At 40.1% G+C, this 20,284-nt stretch overlaps 1 protein-coding gene across 2 annotated transcripts in view; it reads right to left on the bottom strand.

Annotated features, from left to right (window-relative positions):
- The window catches only part of LOC112117057 (BMP-binding endothelial regulator protein), a 209,443-nt gene extending 189,634 nt beyond the window's left edge, over positions 1-19,809 (bottom strand). The window contains exons 1-2 of one of the 2 annotated variants that reach the window (XM_026663488.1): positions 19,642-19,809; positions 18,356-18,441 (exon numbers count right to left, since the gene is read on the bottom strand). In XM_026663488.1, the coding sequence (XP_026519273.1) occupies positions 18,356-18,441; positions 19,642-19,768 (213 nt within the window). In that variant the 5' untranslated portion in view covers positions 19,769-19,809. The remainder of the gene's footprint in view (positions 1-18,355; positions 18,442-19,641) is intronic. The other variant, XM_026663489.2, reaches the window with a different exon arrangement.
- Between the last annotated feature and the right edge of the window lie 475 nt (positions 19,810-20,284).

The raw sequence follows: 20,284 nt of genomic DNA, 5'->3' as shown, positions 1-20,284 counted from the left end.
GTTTTGCAAGGGTGCAGCAGGGTGAGCCAGCAATTGAGCCAAATGGATTTTAACAGCAAGCCCTTTCCTTCCAAATAAGTTCTGCCCTCTAGTAATCATAACATTTCATTACTTGTCCAAGCCATACATTTGAGGAATTGTTAACTAGCAGCATGAAGGAGAGCTATATTATCAAATCAGCATCTGTGTTGTCAACATTGTTTCCGAAGCTGTTGAAAGCTCTCAGATACTTTGATACTGCTGTTCTCAAGAGAAAACCTCTCAGACTGCAACATGCAGAAGCCAGCTTTTATACGAGTGTTTTTTTGTTTGTTTGTTTCATTAAAAGGATATGCACTTGGGCACTGAAAAGTGCAGACGAGAAACGTGGCTCATATATACATAAACCATTTGCTAAATCAGAAACCTGGGAGTCAGTCAAAATCCATAATAGGATCCCAAGATTCATAATAAATAACTTGTAATTATAGTCCTACACAATAGTTATTTTAAACAGATGGTTTATGGATTCACATCTGGGATTTTTTTTTTTTGTAATTTAATGTTCATATACACTCAGAGAGAAAGGGAGAGACCATAACTAGACTGCAGCTAGGTTTGTTTTATTAGTGTTGGGGAAAAAGTAATTTTTTAAAAGGGGTCAAGCTGATTCATAACAATACTGCCACATCTGATGCAACTCCCTTGTGACTACTCAGCAAAGACATGTAGGGTTCATGCTCGGAATCTCAGACTCACATGGAATAAAGGACTTTGGGAAGGGCTGCAGAGTCTGACTGAATCGTCTTTCCTGTATTAATTGAGTCCTGGAGAATTATATTTCTAACATGTTCAAGAGAAGTTTAGAATATTTTGTTTGGAACCCACGTTTTTTTCACCTCTCCCAAACCTTGCCACTGAAATTCTCTTCCTCAAAGTAAGTGCAAAGGAGATTAAAATTCATTTACATAAAAGATAAGTTAGCCAGAGGCTATTTTAGTGCTAGAACTTCATGTTGCCTTTTCTGGAGCTTCCTCTCATCATAATTTGTTCATTTGCAACTTATAGCTCATATTTTTACCTTCCATCAAAGAACTCTGTGCATAGTACCCAATTCTAATGACAAAGTATATCAAGACTAACAGTCATAAGCTCACATGGTACAGTAAAATAAAATGTCAACATGAAAAGAAAGAGTAAAAAACAACTGAATGTTTGGCAGAGACCTTGCACAGGACTTGTGCCAAACCACAGCTTGAAGCAGCAGCAGCCAAATTCCTACTGGATTCCCTATTGGGTCTCTGCTGTTTCACAGAACAACCACTAGGAGGACTACTTTCTGTAGCCTGCGTTTGGCTTGGAAGAGAAAAAGATTAGGAGCCCTTGTTTCTTGGGGGCATGCAGCAGGGTGATGCAGTTGACTATGTTCTGAGTCCATTGTTTTACTGGCCACTATAGGGGTAGAATCATGTAGATTTTAAATATCTATTCTGTGCCTCTTTGTTAAACAGAAAAAAATATTACCTAAACTTTCATTTAAACAAACAAAAAAAATCTGTGCAGAAAGGGGAAACAAGGAAGACTGACAGAGAAGGTTGATACCATGGGATAGAAATATGAGCTGACATTAAGGCCCAATCCTGCAGTTACTTCCAACCACTATTTATGTTATGGTGATCACACTATTGCACTCTTCAGATAGTTCGGTCTTAACTTCATGCCTGGATTTCAGTGGGATTACCCACACAACATAAAATTAAGGACATGCTTAAATTTTTGCAGAATAGGAGCCTAACTGTGTGCATTCGTTCTCTGAAACAATAATGTAAGTCATGCTGAAAGCCTTCAAACAAGGATAAAAATCATCCTTCAAGAATTTGGGGTGAAATTTTCAAAAGCACCCATGAAGGCTATGTCTACACTACCACTTATGCTGGTGGAATTTATGTCACTCAGGGGGGTGGATTATCCACCCCCCCGAGCGTCATAAATTCCACTGGCATAAGCGCAAGTGTGCACAGCGCTATGTTGCACAGTGCTATGTTGGCAGGAGAGCTTCTCCCACCGATATAGCTACAGCCACTCATTGGTAGTGGATTAAATTATGTTGACAGGAGAGCTCTCTCCCATTGGCATAGAGCGACTACATGAGAGGCCTTACAGCTGCATTGCTGTAAATTCCCTAGTGTAGACACAGCCTTAGGAGCACACTTCTCATAGAAAAATCAATGGGACATCTGCGTCGAAGTCAGGTCCTTTTGAAAATCCCACCCTTGATCATTTGGCACAATTGCTTAGCTTATGATTCAGATTCGAGTTCTACAACCTTCTCTCATGAGTATTGCTTACACAATCAAATACTCCCTCTTGAGTTCAGTGGGATTACTCTCTTCAGTAAGTACTTCTCTGCAGGAGTAAGAATTGAAAAATTAGGCTCTGAGTGAGAAGAGAGAGGAGAAAGCACTCACAAAGCAGTGGGGTGTGAGAAAATGTCTCACCACTGACAAATGGGGTAAGAAAAAATTCTCATTTTCATTGTTTCCCCTCAAATTTGTTTAATTGAATCTAGATACAAATGAAAACATTTGCAGGTAAAAATATTAAAACAAAAAAAAAGTATACTAAAAAACTTTGGTGCAAAATGGAAAAAATATTTCTCTGTGAAACTGACAATTTTCTGCAATAACGTTGTCTTGATTTACAAATTTAAATCTATACCCTGCACACATTGAGGCATGTGCTTACCTTCCTGCATGCGACTAGTTCCATTAACTTTAATAGGAGTACACTGTGGAAGCAGTAAAACTAAAACATGAGTAAAACTAAGCACATCCTTAAATGTTGTAGATTGGGGGCTTGCTCGTGGTAAAAATGTTACCAGGTTTTCAGCATAAGGTTGTATTATACTCATATAAATGATATTTCATCATGAACCAAATATGTCAACTCAGTGCTTGCAAAAAAATAATAATTTCCCCCCCCCCATCATGTGAACACAAAACCACTTTTTTTTCCCAAATACAGCACACAGTAGTTTCTTGCTTGTTTCCACATTTTCATAATCTTAGGCTCCTATGTCCCAAATGCCCAAAGCAACAGGCCACTGTTGACATTGAGCAGGGCTAGTGCTACAGATCTCTCCGCAGTGGAGCTCTGCCAGTATCAACTGCTCCCTTCGGAATTTCAGTTCTCCCCCAGGAAGCACAATTAAAAACAAAGCTCTTGCTTGCTGAAAGAAGACCCCCAAATTTCACTGCAGATGTGTATTCCCCACCACAACCAAAAATCACATACTATGTACAAGTAGTTCAGTACTCACCACTCACAACCCCCTTTAGACCAAACATATCATTTCTGCAATGTGCCTGATGCTCACCAGCTTGGGGAAATTGACCTCTGTAGTCAGTTGCAAGCCTGATCTTCCCTGAAGACAGCCCAGTGGCCTGCTATTGCAGCACCATGAGTAGGAAGAGCTTCATTTAATATGATCATTTATTTGTGTTACTGTAGCATCTAGAGGCACGAGTGAGATCACGGGCCTATTATGCTAGATAGGGTACAAACACATATTAGGAGATGGCTCCTATCCTGGTGAGTTATAATTACCACAGACAAGATAGACAGAAAACCAATGCACACAGAGGTGAAGTAATTTGCCCATAGTACATCAATGGTAGAGCCAGGAATAGAGCCTAGGTCTCCTAGGTCAGTGCCCTATCCACTAAAACATTTTTCTAGGGTCAAATCTTTGTCTCAGTGAAGTCAAAGGCAAAGCTTCTCACCAGTCAACAGAATATAATATGAAACTCTCTGTCAATAGGGACATGAACCTCAGGTTTCAGCAGGGCCAGCTCCAGGCAGCAGCCCACCAAGCTTGTGAATTTCCTGATTTGTGTGCATTTAAAAATCTTAGCTACAATCTTCCATTAGGGTATTTTTTTAAATTAAATATAAATATGTTTTATATTTCTTTTAAAGTCTACATCTGACCTCCTTTGTTAAGCACTTTGAGATCTACTGCTGGAAAGAGCTATATAAAAGTGCTAGCATTATTAAAGGAGTAATAGTAAATACTAAATAGCTCTTTGTCGATGTTAATTTGCATAAGATTCAGCAGTCAGTAAGACAAGTAGAATCTTGGTCAAATAGGATGTGTGTCAGTTTGAATTTAAGTCTATGAATAAGAAAACATATTGTATTTTCCCCAGTTATAGCTGTGTGTCTCTTGCGCATACTGTACAACTATGCTGATCTAGCTAAACTGATGCAAACCCCTAATGTAGATAAACTTAAGCGAATTTAACCTTTGCTTAGAATAACCTTTGAAGTTTGCATAGTTAAGTTACCAAATTAAACTAAACTGATTTAAGCAAGGGTTAAACTATTTGAAGTGTTTCTATGTTAGGGATTTGCATTGGTTTAATAAGATTGGTTTAAAACCAATGTAGTTATACTGGTGCAAGTTTTCTAATGTTGACCAAGCCAAAGTTTGAAGTTCTATTCAATCTCTGAACCTTCCGTCAACTCCGACCTGTCAGCAGAGCAACCCTTCCACTTCTATTTCTTCCCATCTTGGCCCCATTGCCTGTGTTCTGTTTATTTCCCAGGGTTGGCTTTATTGCAGTAAAGTGAAGCACACCACCATGAAAATACAGAAAAACCCCAGAAACACATCAGTCCTCAAGTTCAAGATTTCCATTTTCTGATGAAGCCATACACAGTGTTTCTGTTTGATCTATGTACACAAAGTGGATAGTCCTTAATTTCTCTTCATGCTGTAATGTGACTTTACTGAACATTTATTTAAAACTGTTGCATTAACTCAGTTATTTTAATGAAATAAATGTATAAATATATTGTCTGAACAAGGACATACCCATCATTGTGTCTGAGAGCAACCTTTATTGCTTTTTGTATCCGATGTCTGCTTAGCTAAGCTTTTACACTAGAGATTCAGGTAGTGGCCTTTTGGGGCTGTCTTAAAGGCCAGAGCCTGTATGAAAAACTCTGAACAAAGAAACCCCTGAAGCCATGCAGTTTTAAAAGGGTTTACAAAGCCCACTGGGCCTCCTAGCTTATTTTGCAACAAGTCATATCCCATGAAGAAATTCACTTCTGTACAACCTAAAAACAGAGTTAGATTAAAGAAAAAGAAAAAAAGATGATCCCCTGCTGATCTGCCTGGTCTTTTACTGCCCGTATCCTCTAAAGAAAAGATGTTCTGATGATATATTACCCCAATACATCACTAAATGACAGTGTTCTCATGGTATTGTATCCTTAAAAATATGATGTATGCCAAAGGCAGTAACACGGGATACATAAGGGGTTCTTTTTATCCTTTAAAAATAATTTCAAAAAGACTTTTAAAAGTATGGTGGTTGTTGGTTTTGTTCACGGAATCCCACAATACACGTACCCTCCAAAAAAATCAAGGAGAGTCCTAAAAGTTTCTCAAAAATGGTAGATTACAAACAAAAAAAAAAAACAGCACACAACAGGACAGCATCAGAGAAGTTCTTAATTTAAGCAGGTTTTCATATAGGACCAAAGTGCTTGAGGAACAACCACAAAATAAAAATAGTAGCCCAAAAGAAAGTAGCAAGGGTTTGTTTTATAAGCACGTGGCCTCCGGACACGGCTCTTTTAGCCGTGTTCAAGTCTGTTAAGTGCTGACCCTGCTTTTTGTTTTCTTATGTGATCTTGCCTGTGATACACAGAAGTGTACAAAAAGAAAGAATTATTCACTGAGGTCTGTTGAGACAAAGGGGGTAGCAGTGCTGTGCCAGTTTCCATAGAGGAGCAGGTTAAAAAGGAGGTGCAAGGAACATGGCCATTTCAACCTGGACTTTTTGAAGGAGGCAAGAATTTTCAGGGTCTCCTCTCTCTGGCCTTCACCCAGCATTACCTCCTTTCTCTGCACTTCATAACCTCAGGTCAAACAGGACTGAGCTTTGTGCTGCAGTTATTAGTGTCACATTGAGGCAGTTGCTAATCACTGTATGGATAGCTTATCTCGGTGGTTGGCTTTTCAAAGAGCCTGATCCTCGTCCAATTGATATAATGAGATCAGAGTCAGGGCCCAAATGAGGTCATGGTCACAAAAGTGACTATGAAAAAATGGCACCTTATTTGACAGATCTTCTCCTTGTGTGTGTCTGCTTCATGACCACATTTTGTGGCTGGGCCACTGCTACTTTTGGGCTAGTTTGTGCAGTCCTTACTCACAATGAATACTTTCACTGCAGTCAATGAAACCACCAGTATGAGTTAAGAAGCTCAAATCTGGCTCTTTGAAGGAGAAACACTCAGAATGCCTTGTGGTACTAAGCAGACCCAGGTAATTACATATTTATTTGTAAATGTTTCTCTGGAAAGAAAGTTACTGTGTCTAAAAGAAGAAACTAATACTGCACAACCATGTGCAACCATTGAATTTTTCAGGCAGAAATCTCAGCCCTGCAGGGACAGTCTCACTTCTGGAAAGCAAATTCTCTTCTCTTTCACACATGTACAAACAGAGTCTAGAATGGCCAAAGCTTATGAATCTCAATAATAATAATATATTGAGCAGAAGCAATACAAATATATTTTTCATAGACTGTGTTCCCTTTTCCTCCTCCCTGCCCCTGGCTCCACTTGCACTGCTGGAAGTAACAAAAATACCTGTTTTTGACAAGTAAATGGAGCTGACATCAGACTGAAGAAACAGCGTGAATGAGCTATGCACAACCCATTTGTCATCTTGACAAAGTGACTTTTGGTCACCGGTGGGACACTTTAAAGACATCTGCATGGTTGGCCTTGACCACCAGCAATTCTTACAGCCTATAAGGGGCCCTGTGAGACTGAGAACACAACCTGCTTTAGAACTGGCTCCTGCAGTTATGTCTCTTGATGGTTGTAAAGGCTGTATGATATATCAGGTGTGAATAAGATCTTTGCTAGCTGGTTATATTTATATAGGTATTGACTGCAGCTAGCATCTTGTTAGCCCAAATAATAAGCCTCAAATGCCGGGAAAGGGGATTATGCATGGCCAAAAATCCACAGAGCTAGAAACCCAGCCACCAACGATTTCACTGTGTGCAACGGCACAGATTAGTCTGAAGAGACAGCATTCAGACAGCAATACTATTACAGAAGCAGAAAGGAAAACGCAGGAAGGAAAGGGAGGAGGAAAAGTCAGTCTAAAATTCAGAGATTCCACAATAATAGTGCATGAGAGGCCTTAGTAACTTTAAGAGGACATTCAATGGTGTGTGTAACAATGAGAACTCCTTAGACGTTTTAACATTCAGCCAAAAGAAATGAGGGCCCTAGTCATATATGAATCACACCCACAAACACACAAGACTTGTGCAAAATCTTGAGAAGATGCTTAAAATCCTTACAAACAGTGCTATTCAACATCTGGCTCTGGAGTCACACAGAACTTTCATGGAGTGAAGTCCCATCTAGCTCTTCTCAGTATGCCTGAAACTACGCCAATCTTCCTATGCTGCATGGCACAAAACAGATAACAGTGCTCAAACAGACAGGAGCCAACGGAACACATCTTCATCCCTCAAAAAAGGCTGATTTCCAGTGAGCTTCCCTTTGTTATATGGTTCTCTTTTTTGACTCTGACATTTGTACATTTCAGTATGTGGGTTGGTTTAACACACCAAGAGATTTGAGGGTGACAAAGAGACCCCTACTTTTATAAACAATAAGGTATTGAACACATCACCCTGTGTAATGAATGGAAGCTATAGTCACACCCTAGAATTTTGGAGATTCTTAATGCTGCTGCCACAGCTACTAACAGGGTAACAGAGCTCTTTGTTTGTGGATTAGAGACCTTACCACACATCAATCAAATTATGTACCAGCAGCTGTATAGATGGTGCATTAGCACTGTGTCCTAGAACTCCTAATGTTAAAGTTAAACAAACCATACTTTTGCACGTGTACACTAGCTACTTGTTAAATCTCAACATCATAATGTTTTTCCTTTCCCCATATATGCCTAATGAGACTAGAGTACAATTCTTACCAGGCCTCCGCCCTTAAAAAAAAAAAAAAAAAAAAAAGTTCTTACCTGTTACTCTTTCAATATTTTAAAGTAAAATTTTCCAACATTCTTTCAAAAAGTTATTTTAAAAAAATCCTTGTTTCCAGGCTAAACTATTGCAAGCCACATTTGCAGCCCAACATGCATTTTTTAGCATGAAAGCATTTACCGGTTCAGATCACTGATCCACCAATTCTTGTAGACTGACTTCAGCAGTAGCCAACATCAGATATTAAAAAAAAAGTGATAAACATGAAAATTAGTTGTGCCTTATAAAGGAAAAAACATTTTCTTTCCCCCAAAAGTCATTAAATAGAACTCTGAAGTATGTGATTTGATTACCCTTGTCAATGTCTTAGCTTGCACAGCTACATGTTAGGTTAAAATCCATTCCAGCCACATTTGACATGATGATACCCTCCTGTAGCAGTGAATTCCAAAAGGTACAGCCTGCAGGTGCTTCACTAACTAGCATCTTGAAAACACCCTCATTAGGTGGCCTTCAAGCAATTGTTTATCAATTTATTCATCTTCTTCCCCACCCCTCCTCAATTATACATAATCACTAGCCATGGCTCAGTCAGACTAAAGAAACAAAGCACAAGATCAAGACAATCAAGATCTTTAATTCCTCTTTTTGTAGCTCTCCAATCACTACTAGACACTCTCACATAAATAAATAAACAAATACACAAACAAACTCCCACATTTCATTATTAAGATCCTGATCCTATGAAGTTTTAGGTATGTGCTTCACTTTAAACAATAGTCACAGTACATAAAACTAAGCATGTGTTTTAAGTCTTTGCAGGATTGGGAACTGAGTACCTAGATACCTTACCAAGTATCATCATTAAAGAATTTAAATTGTACAAATCCCAGTTTAGAGGGGCTTAAAAGAGTGGTATTTCTGTTGTTTTTGACCACTACCTCTCTGGGATGAGAGTGGATAATCTGTAGATAAACTGTGCAAATAATAATGCAAATATCGTCTTTTTTTTTTCTGTTTGTGAATTGTCTGTGAGCAGATTGCAATTTTCTGAAATGTACTCACTATTCAGAATTATTTATGAATTTCTTCAGTGAATAATGCTTTCTCTACAGATTATTTGAAAATAGTTCATGGCTGAGATTGAAAATGAAATTATAGAGGCCTCATTTTAATAGTCTATATGTTCCAGATTAATAGTAAGGATGTATGTGAATAATGATAGAGGGAAGGTCCTGATGCTGATAATGTTTATGTCAATGGTACTGCTCATATGAGTAAAGTTATTCATTTGAATAAGTATTTTCAACACTGGAGCCCGAGACAATTATAGAGCTTCTGTAAATTCTCAACTGTCGTAATAAAAATGAACATGTATGGAGTCTCATTTCCCCACATTTGGGGCTGAAAACTCATGAGAACAGCTTATGTGATTTTGACATCATTAAACTTGGCCTGAACTTGATTCATCCTTGAACCCAAACTCTATACTAAACTTGAACATTGCACAGCTGACCCCATCTCTAGTTTTATTACTGTTGGAACTGGCTGAAAGACAGGGAGGAGCAAAGGGGAGGGAATTGGTTCCTAATTTTCCCCTCACTCTTTACTGAAATTTATAAATTTCGAGATTTTTCTGGTTTAAACTGAGAGGAAAAATGTCAGAAAATTCCACAGAAAATTCTTCAATCTTTCACCCAATTTTTAACACATTCAGCATTTTCCAACCAGTTCTAATTGTATATTATTTTGTCAAAAACAAACAAACAAAAAAACCAGAAATTGTGGGGTTTTCAGTTTTTCAACAAAAATCCAAAAACATTTCAAGAAAAACTTCAGCAAAAACCACACCCTTTTTCATTTTCATCAACATTTTTCACTGTAACAAAACACATTTCCAACGCCAATATTAATTAACAGCACTATCAATCTGCTTGGCAAAAAAGCTGTGGTATCTTCCTCTAAAAAAAAATCTAAAATAGAAAAACACAAGAAATGACAACCTCAGACCAGGAGGGTGTAGGGAATGGACGAGGAACTGTGGGTAACAACAAATAAAGAAAACAGGTGGTTTTTAGGGAGAGATTTGAATAGGATTGCCAAGTGTCCGATTTTTTACCAGAAAGTCTGGTCGAAAAGGGGACCTAACAGTGTCCAGTCAGCACTACTGTCCGGACAACAAAAGTCCAGTTACCTGAATAACCGTCTGCAGTCAGCTTCCGTTCCACCATAGGGAAGGCGGGACGAGCAGCTGCTGCTGGAGCTGGAGGAGCACTCAGGACCTGCGTGGCTCTGGCGGAGAGAGGTACCAGCAGCAGGCATCCAGGAGGAGAGATCCTGAAGCATGTGGCATTTGAGGAGTGGGGCCGGTGGCTGGACTCACGACCCGGGTCCCCATCTCAGCCTCTTTTGTGCCCTGCCCCAGGGTGCTGCCCCCGCATCCTGCCCTAGTCACCCCTCCACCTCTAGAGCACGGCTCTCCCTCCCCCATTCTACCCCAGTAAGCTCCACCCCTGGAGCATGGTTCTTCCTGCCCTGTCCTGCCCCAGTTACCCCTCCCACCCTGGAGTGTGGCTCGCCCTCGAACCTCCTGCCCACATCACCCCTCCACCGCTAGAGCCCTGCTCAGCTGGTGGCAGGAGGGAAGTGGAGAGAGTAGCAAGTGACGGTGGTGGTGTGAAGATGAGTGGGGGGCAGGGCCTTAGGGGGAAGAGGCAGAGCAGGGGGTGAGGAAGGTTTTCACAAATTAGAAAGTTGGCCATCTTAGACTGGAAGACTGAGAGTAAAGATGTGTTGCACACTGCAAGAAGGACACTGTTCCAGACATTGAGGATCAAACTAACTAACAAACACACACACAAACCCAGATACAAGATGTGACTGGGAGAAAGAGACAAAATGAATATGAAAGCTAGAAGAGTTAGCACAGCATAGGTCGTGAGGCAAGGAGTAGGTAGGGCAATATAAGGGAGGAGATATAGACTGCACTTTGAAAGTGAGGACAATGAGTTTGAGCTTGATGCAGAAAGGTACAGGGAGCCCATGAAGGTGACTGGCCAGAGCAGGTTAAAAGGAATATTATTTTAGCTGCAGCCTGGTGGATAGAAGGAAAAGTCAGGAAGCATGAGAGGTGGCAGTTACAATCGTAAGGAGGTACAAGATGATTGCATACCAGTACAATAAGTTTTTTAATACTCTGCTGTGTTATTAGTAACACAGGTAAAGATTTTTACACAATATAATTTGACTATGACATTATGACATTATTTGACTATGAGCTTAATATAAAAAAACAAACAAAACAAAACAACCCCCCACAAACACTAAGCTTCCATTTCACTTGATTTTTGTTTCAATTAACTTTTTTCTCCCCTCAGAAATGTCTATTAAAACATGATGGGGAACTAAAAACAGTTATAAAAAATCTTTTTTTTTTCCACCCAATATGGCAGCACAAAGCTGAACACCAGAAACATTGATACTGTGAGTCATTAAGTTACAGAACCACACTTTTAAAAAGACTTTTAACAACCCAATGGAAGAAACTTGAAAGCCTATAAAATCCATGTACAGGTACCTGTATGCCTTTAAAACTCCATTTTGATATTGGACCAGCTTTTTAATAATGTTATTCTTATTGGCAATTAAAAAAAGTGCCTTAACATAGACTTATCCATTTTGTACTTACCATAGAAACGTTCCAAAGACATTTGCAACTTATATTACATTTTTCCATTTAGTTTATGGCATTTCTGTGCCTCTCACAATTTATTTAATGTATTCATTTTAATTATGATCTTTTGTACTCAAGTTTTCAGAGCCTTTAATTATGCCACAGTGAAGCTTTTTCCCATAATTGTTATACTGAATCTTCAACGTGAGTGCAGCATTCCTATTGTCAGCTTCTGTCCAGTAGGGTTGTGCCAAGATCTGTAATCAATCCAACACTGTGTGTTTGGCTCAGTGCAGCAAAGTCATTGTTAGTGATGTGCAAGTAGTGAATTATTCACTATCCCAAATAGTCCAAGCATAATGTGAAATAGCTACTTCAAGCCTCTCGTATCTATGTTATTGCAGATTTATGGAACAGTTTAAACACATTGTGTCACTCATGAGGCAACAAATCACAAAAGTGAATGTCATGATGCAGAATAATAAGTTGAAATGTAAAGGCAAAAACACCTTTGTGGGGAGTGCAATTTCACCAGACAATACAATGCAATGAGTCAATCTGAAATGGATCTGACTGATGAGAGCAGGGCAAATGGGAAATTCACCACAGTTCACCTTGCACTTGAATTTTTTTCAAGACACTTGGCAAGACTCAGTGTCACTCTCGCTGCAAGGAGAAATGTGACAATTGGAAACAACTTAAAATTCGTGAGGCACATAGATAACAAAAATCAAAACCTCACTCCATCAAGTAACATATAATAAATAACAATAATTAACAATTTACAGTTTTATAGTGCCTTTGATCAGGTAGGATTCCAAAGCACTTTACAAACTTAAACTGATATTATAGACTAAATATTAGCTGACAACAGAAAATAGGTCTGATCCCCCAAAGGACTATGTGACAAAAGCAGTATAATTTATGACTATACACTGGCTATGAACAGGTCTGGCTGCATAATATATTCTCAGAACCAAAATAAATTACATGCAAGGTTGTATGCAGGCAGCATGGCTTGGTTAGGGTACCGATATCTGTATGTGGTAGTACATATACATCACACCTCTCCTCAACTCCAGTTGGGGAAGTCCTGAGGAGCAGACTTCTCCATATGTTTCAGGGGAACCAGAACTAGATGGGCCATCTTGTGTCATGTGCTTCTAAAGAGTCCTGGTTTGGTTTGTGTGCTGTTTTTCTGGCCTATGCACCCAGGTAAGCCAGAATCTAGCCTTACGCTGACTTATTGTATATGGAAGTATAATTATAGCAGAGTCTATGAGCTATCTGCTAGCTCATCCCTTTGCAGAGTCTACTAAACCAAGTTGTTTCTACAGCAGGTGATTAACCTTAGTTTATGATTTCAGTAAATCCTTGCTCCCACCAATATCTTTATATACACACACTGGCCTCCAACGTCTCTGGCAAAAAAAAAAAAAAAATACACAGACACTCAGCTGTACCAGACACCATTTTTCTATTTAGGAAACAGAGTGTATATTTGCTTTTTTTAAATTGGATAAAAACTAATAAAAGCCAGCATTATGTAAGGGCATGTTTGCACTGTAGGAAGAGTCTTTCAAATACTGATCAAAACAACATTCTCTCACTATGAGTCTATGAGAGTTACTATTAAACCACTGTGACCGAGGCTCTTTTGTCTCTTTGGGTTTCGGTGGCGTTGTTTTTGTGGGGTAATAAAGTAATAAAGTAATAAAGGGAGAGGATCATTCAAACTGACAGAAGATGCTCTTTTGGTAGGTTCGTTAGATGAAACTATTGAAATTATATTAAATAAAATAGGTATGAAAGAACTGTTTGATGATTTTTTTAAATATACACTTTTCCACTAAAATTCATCTGGGCTACATTATATCTTGACACAATAAAAATTGAATCCTGATGTACTAAAACACTGCCATCTTCATCAAACGTGCTGAACCTTTGCTCTCATGCTGGCCATCCACTTTCAGATATGGATTTGTGCAATAGAAACCAACTGGGATACTTACAGGTAAAGAATCCCGAAAATCCAGGTAGGATAACTTTCTTGCTTTTTTTCTTGGGTGGGTTATTTTTGTTGGGTTTGATTTAATATGTGAATCAAAAACATGCTAAGTTAGGTGGAATACTGGTTCTTATAACACTGAATTTAATAATTTTTATCAGCAAAGGTCAAATTCTTATATTGCATATTTGGAGTTAAAAGCAGAAATAAAACTCATGCCAAGCAAAGCTCTGATTTCTAGTTTCCTGAGCTCCTGCCTCAAAGCTTTTCTCAGATTTCAATCACTGGGTTACACTTTCTGGCTCAAATTTGTTTCCTTCTCGTCTGGATTTAGGTGATAAAAGGTTGAGAAGTATGATTACCACTCCTCAGGTGTAGTTGGCAGGTTTAAGGCAGGGGGCAGAGTGAGGGGAAGAAATGGAACTGGTTTAGATGTGGTTCGTCAAGGTCACCACTGGCTTTATCAGCTGTTATTTCATATGTGACATACACATTTTTCTTACAGATCATTGGGAAAAAATACTCCACCCCCACACTAAACTCCAAGTATTCTTGATAGCATAAGAACCATTTTTGCTGTAGGTCTAATACATGAGAGATAAGCTCCTGCAACCATCAGGCCATCATTACCTGTCTAGGGTTTAGTCTCCTAGTTCCTTGTAATTAAGGAAACAGACACTTCTCACCTATCCCTTTGAACTGGTATGCTAATTTTTTTTTCACTTTAAAACTACATCCGTCTGACTCCAGCCAACGAATAAGGTTATTCTTGGATCCCTCCTTGCTTCTGGCAAGGTGTTTGGGTTTATGTAGACGATGATGAATGAGAATGAAATTATATGGCTCTCTTCACCACCACAACCATCCATCATCATCATCATCATCACCACCACTACCACTGCTGCCATGAGTTCATCTCACCTTTGAAAAATTCAGAGCTCAAAAGTTTAATTCAGGATAAATTGATTCCGTTGGACTTTACGTTTTTGCACTATAATTATATGCAGGCTCTCATCTCACCTACTTCTGCCAGACTGTAGCATTTTTATGTCTTTTCCAAGCTTATGTTGAACTATATATATAAATATTTTTTAAAAGAAAATACTATGATATCAGATGTGAGCCTATTTTCAGCTTTAGACCACTTTCAGCCAAAACTCTGGACCAACAAAAACTGAGTTAAACTTGCCCATTTACTTTACTTATAACATAGTTTAACTTGAAATATTCCATGCACATTTTATATACAGAACATTCATATTAACAAATTCTAATCTAAGCTTCCCTTTACATTCAGTAATAGTACTCGGTTTTTCATTTTCCTTTTAAAATCTCGAGTCTAAAGTACATATATGAACTTGGAAAAACTCAAACCAGTATCCTATATGATAGGTCTTCATATTTATGTAACTTCTCACTAGCCCATGTTTCAGTTCTGTGCCTGAGTAGCCTCAATACTATAATTCTGTGCATTGAATCAAAGTTCCAAGGTCATATTACCTGGCATGATCAAGTCCTTTAGTCTAAGGGCATTTTTGGTTTGGTTATTTTTTTGCACATTAATAAACCTGATTTCCACAGATCTGTGAAGATATTTTTAGAATGGAATTTCCGCAGCTTGTATCTTACATTGGATATCGTAGCTATAATCCCCAAAAGTTCTAAAGAATTTAATGGCAGGCATAAATGAATGACCCCCTTGAACTGAATCAATACTTTGCTGGTATACATATGACTGTCAGCAAATATATCTTTACCCATCATACCACATTAAACTCATACATGTTCTCTAAAGCCTGGACTTCTTCCAGGCAACCATAGAGTCCCCAAAGTTTCACAGCTTTTATTTTCAGAAAGAGCAATATTTTAGACATTTTAATTTTTAAGCATTAAGTTAGTACAAACTGATTTTGTAGCCAAATTCATTAATAAGTACCATTTTCATTTTTTTGTATAATTCAGTAGAACATACTGTATCATCTAGGGACACTTGGATTCTTGTGTAAAATGTGAGTAATCATCTTTTACCTGTAGATTTTCAATTTACAGAAACGATATTTTTTTCTACTGTTGTTTCTCAGAAGGTTGGTTTACTTAATCTTTGTTATTACTAACTTCTGATATAGACAGTCACCTTCACCTGTTTATCATTTCTTAGTGTTAGAAAAAGTCCACTGCACTGTTTAGACACAGAAGTCCAGATCCCATTACGTTTTCCAGTTACTGTCAAAGCCTCCATATACAAGAAAGCAGAGGCATTATTCTTAGTTACCTTCAGCCTGCTTTGCACCACTCCAATGGCACAAACCAGACAGCAAGACAGCTTACTTGGGATTGGGAATTTTCCTGACATATAGGTATTCCCCAGAAGGCACAGGGCCACAGGTGTAGGGTGAATTGCTAGTACAAAGGGGAAGTCAGAGCACCTCCGCACTTCAGCTATCCCAACATATGGAACAGCACTTTAAGGATGTTGGCAGCCAAACATAAGTTAAAGCTCTCAAAATCCAGAAGTCACACAGCTGGCATAAAGCCATCTTTGCCCACCCAGAACTTAAAAGTGATTTCAGTCAGCAGACCCAAAACTGTCCTACCACCACTGTAATTTGTCCTGCATTGTGGTGAGAAAATAAAAGTTTGTTTGCTAATACTGCCACTATACTATCCATATCCGCTCACAAAGGGAAGTCTTGTGGATGGAAAAGGATGGTCTTGTGGTTAAATCACTGGAGTGGGCGTTAGGAAACCTGGCCTCTATTCCCTCTTCTGCCGCAGACCCCTTGTAAGACTTCTGTGCTTTACATTTATTGTCTGCAAAACTGAGGCTATTAGTGCAGAGGCTAAATTCATTAATGTTTGTAAAAAGCTTTGCGATTTTTAAATGGGAGGCATTATAGAAATGCAAAGTATTTTTGTGTAAGAACTCATTAAAACTATTGTTTTATAGTCACTCAGAATGCCATAGTTTTGCTTCTTTACAGATTAGTTGCCTGATCCTGTAAACACTTATTACTAATGAGTAGCTCCATCCTGTACACAAAAGCAAAAGGGTAATTTATCAGATTTCAGTTAGTGGTAAGATATAAAATCTTTTAAAGATTTTCTTGCACATACTTACAGTTCATGTACTGCCTGAGAGAGATTTAGCCCAGGGGTTCTCAACCTTTTTCTTTCTGAGGGCCCCCGATCATGCTATAAAAAATCCACAGCCCACCTGTGCCACAATAACTGGTTTTCTGCATATAAAAGCCAGGGCCAGCATTAAGGGGTAGCAAGCAGGGCAATTGCCCAGGACCCCATGCCATAGGGGGCACTGTGAAGCTAAGTTGCTCAGGGCCATGCAGTGGGACTTTGGCTTTCTGCCCTGGGCCCTAGCAAGTCTAATACTACTCCTGCTTGGTGGACCCCTGAAACCTGCGTGCGGCCCCCCAGGGGGCCCTGGACCCCGGTTGAGAACCACTGCTTTAGACCATATAGAGTCAAAATTCTTCTAGTCTTCCAGTATTTTTTGCAATGTTCATCCACCTTGTTTTCAAGCCATGTTAAACCATGTTTTCTAAAAGTGTGTTGACTGAGTCAATCTTACAAACTATAAAGAGGTCTAAAAATATAAATATTTTCCCTGATATGTTACTTTTAGTCTGACATTGAACTTCTACATAAATTGTTTCTTCGCTGCTCCTAACTCCTTTCTGTTAGTTAGAGCTGTGTGGCAGATATTTGGGAAACATAAAATCTTGGACCCATTATAAAATCCATCTTCATGTATTTTTTTGTTTTTCCTTTTATTTCTTTCATCTCTATGCCTCTCTTCCCCGCCCCTCCCCCCTTTGTCACTGACATCTAAAAAGTTATCATTGGGCCTGATCCAAAATCCATTAATAGCAATGGAAAGACTCCAATTGACTTCAGTAGGTTTGCTCAACTAAAGAGCATCCAAAATGTTTAACTGTGAAACTGAAAGCCAGTGCAAGAACAGGGGATATTTCCTCAGGAAAGGATTACAAAGTAGTGTAATAGTTAATGACTATGGAAGCTGAATTCCCAACACAAACAGCAGTGACATCCTCAGAATGACACTTTTTATAAAAGTATCATGTATGTTCGCATTGTCTTCTTATTACAATCAGTCTAGTCAGGAGTGTCTGAAAATATACTGTGCTGTACTTTCAAATCTAAAGTTTTGGCCTTTAAATCATCTGTATTTTTTTGCTTTACTAACTTGTTACATCCCTCATTTTGGCCCCTTATGCCCTTTTTTCAACAGTCAGTATCTGTAAAGCAATAGCACCTCCAAACCGCATATTTCAACCTCTTTGCTCTGCTCATAGGTATTGGCTATGCAGAAATCTTTTGTACTAGAGCACATGTGACTTTGTGAAAATAATTCTCACCATGAATGCACATGATGAATGTAGTAATCAGTGAGTCTCACAATGTCATATTAAAGTCATTTATGAGTTTAAAGTCAAAATGATGATTCCAAGATAGTGAACTGGAATATTTTCTAGTTAGCTCAGCACTGAGATAACCTTGCATTGCATAAAGGCAACAAATACCCAAGATTTGATTATACAATGTATTCCTTTCTTTGTACAGTTACTTTTAGTACAGCCCTTAGTGTTCTTATTACCTGAAATCCAAACTTACCAGGCAAATGCACATTATACAAGGATTGTCTGTGATAAATGGTATCTGTAGAACTTCCCCTTCATTTTCACATTTTGCAACAGATCCTGAGATGGAAATCAAAATAAAAAATATGTTTTCAAATTTTAATTCACTGGCTCTTCAGTATCCAGGTTCCTAATTCTGATTTAAACTCCTGTACAGCTCCTAGCCTTCAGTTTTAAATCTCACCTGCTCTAACTAACCAAGAATATCAGAAACAAATGCACAGAAACTATTCAGTTTCAAAGGGGCAGTTTCTATAAAATCCTGATGAGAGCTGGCAAATGACTAGCCTTTTTATTCTGTACAAAATCTAGACTTTCCTAGTGTGCCCCATTTACAGCAGAGATGCTTTTTTCTCCTCGCAGATGACCTATGCAATAATGAGTATTTCATTAATAATAGGATACTTCTGTAAATGACCTGATCCGAAGCTTATTGAAATCAGTGGAAAGAATTCCATTTATGTCAGTGGGCTTTGGGTCAGACCCTTGGTACAATACCAACAACTCAACCCAGCACCTTTTTCTGATCCATGAAGAACAGACTGCCACCAGAGTCGATTTACAAAAGGAGTCAAATTAGAGATATGGTCTCTCCCCCGATTAGTCCTGTATTATCTCATGTTGGAATCACTTTTTGAAACCTAATACGTCTTGCTTTTACTAGAAATTGACTCAACATTTTCTTTTATGCACCAGGTGTCAGTAAAGTATGTCCTTCAAGAAAGAAAGAAAAAGCAGCAGCGTAGGTCTTCACCTGCCTGAATACATGTAATTCTAGCCCACTATCATTATGCATTTTTAAAACAAATGAATATAAGGCAGAGCTAGTACTTTCAGCAAACAATGCAATAAGTAATACAACAAACAAAGCAACGGCACTTATTTATTATTAGTTATTAGGATTTATCATTACTCCAAGAGCCCAGAGTGGCCCTGGGAGGTGGGAATCTGGTTTGATGTCAAAGAGCTTCTGGGCTTGAGCAAGCCAAGGTTACCCATCATCATTAGTAACATCCTTTGTAAATGGGCACCGCTTCCCTTGCAGGTCTACCTGCCCCACTTCCCCAGAGTCCCCCCGGGATGCTGAGCGGAGCCCGTCCCAGGGATAATGCGTCTGCCAGGCGGGTTTCCCCAGCCCCTGCTGGCCAGGCGTGAAGCGCTTTTGCTTTGCCCTGGCGCGGCGAGGCGAAGAGGCGCTCTCGGCGCGCCTCACCCTGCCCCTGCCCGTGGGCGCTGGGAGCGGGGCGAGTCTCCCCTTACCTGTCAGGAAGGAGGAAGCCAGAGACATCTGGACCCAAAGGGGGCTGAGCAGGAGCCAGGCGGCGAAGGGGAGCGCGGGGGAGCGGAGCAGCGGAGCCAGAGCTCTGCCGCTGGAGAGCCAGAGCATCGTCCCCTGGAGCCGAGCCCGGGCTGCGGCGGCGAGAGGGGCTCCCGGCGTGTGAGGAGCCGGGGAGGGAGGGAAGCGGGGCCGGGGATGCAGGGAGGGAGGAGGGGTCCTGCTGCTGCCGCTGCCGCTGCTGCTCTGAGTCTCCCCAGGGCGGCGCGGCGTTTCCCCGCCCGAGTGGGCTGTGCAGGGCGCAGCCGGGCTGGGCAGGGGGCGAGGATCCCGGCTCGCTCGCTGACGGGGCGAGTGGCTGGGCAGCCCGAGCTGCCAGGGAGCTGCCGCCGCCCCCTCCTGCCCCCGGACCCAGCCCGCCTCCGCCCCAGCTGCCTGCCCCCGGCCCCCAGAGCGCCAGGAGCAGGGAGAGGCAGAGCCCGGCTCCGAGGGGGGCAGCAGGGGACACTGCCCGGGGGACCCCCCGTGGCTCAGGTACCTGGGGGTCAGTGTCCGTCCTCTTGGCTCTGCCTGCAGGGGCTGGGGAAGCAGCTGTCAGTGCCTGCCCCTCTCAGCCCTGACACCCCC

The sequence above is a fragment of the Terrapene carolina genome, unplaced genomic scaffold (assembly GCF_002925995.2).
Source record: "Terrapene carolina triunguis isolate 2854851 unplaced genomic scaffold, T_m_triunguis-2.0 Scaffold33715, whole genome shotgun sequence".
Lineage (NCBI taxonomy): Eukaryota > Metazoa > Chordata > Testudines > Emydidae > Terrapene > Terrapene triunguis.
This window is presented reverse-complemented; position numbering and strand designations above follow the sequence as displayed.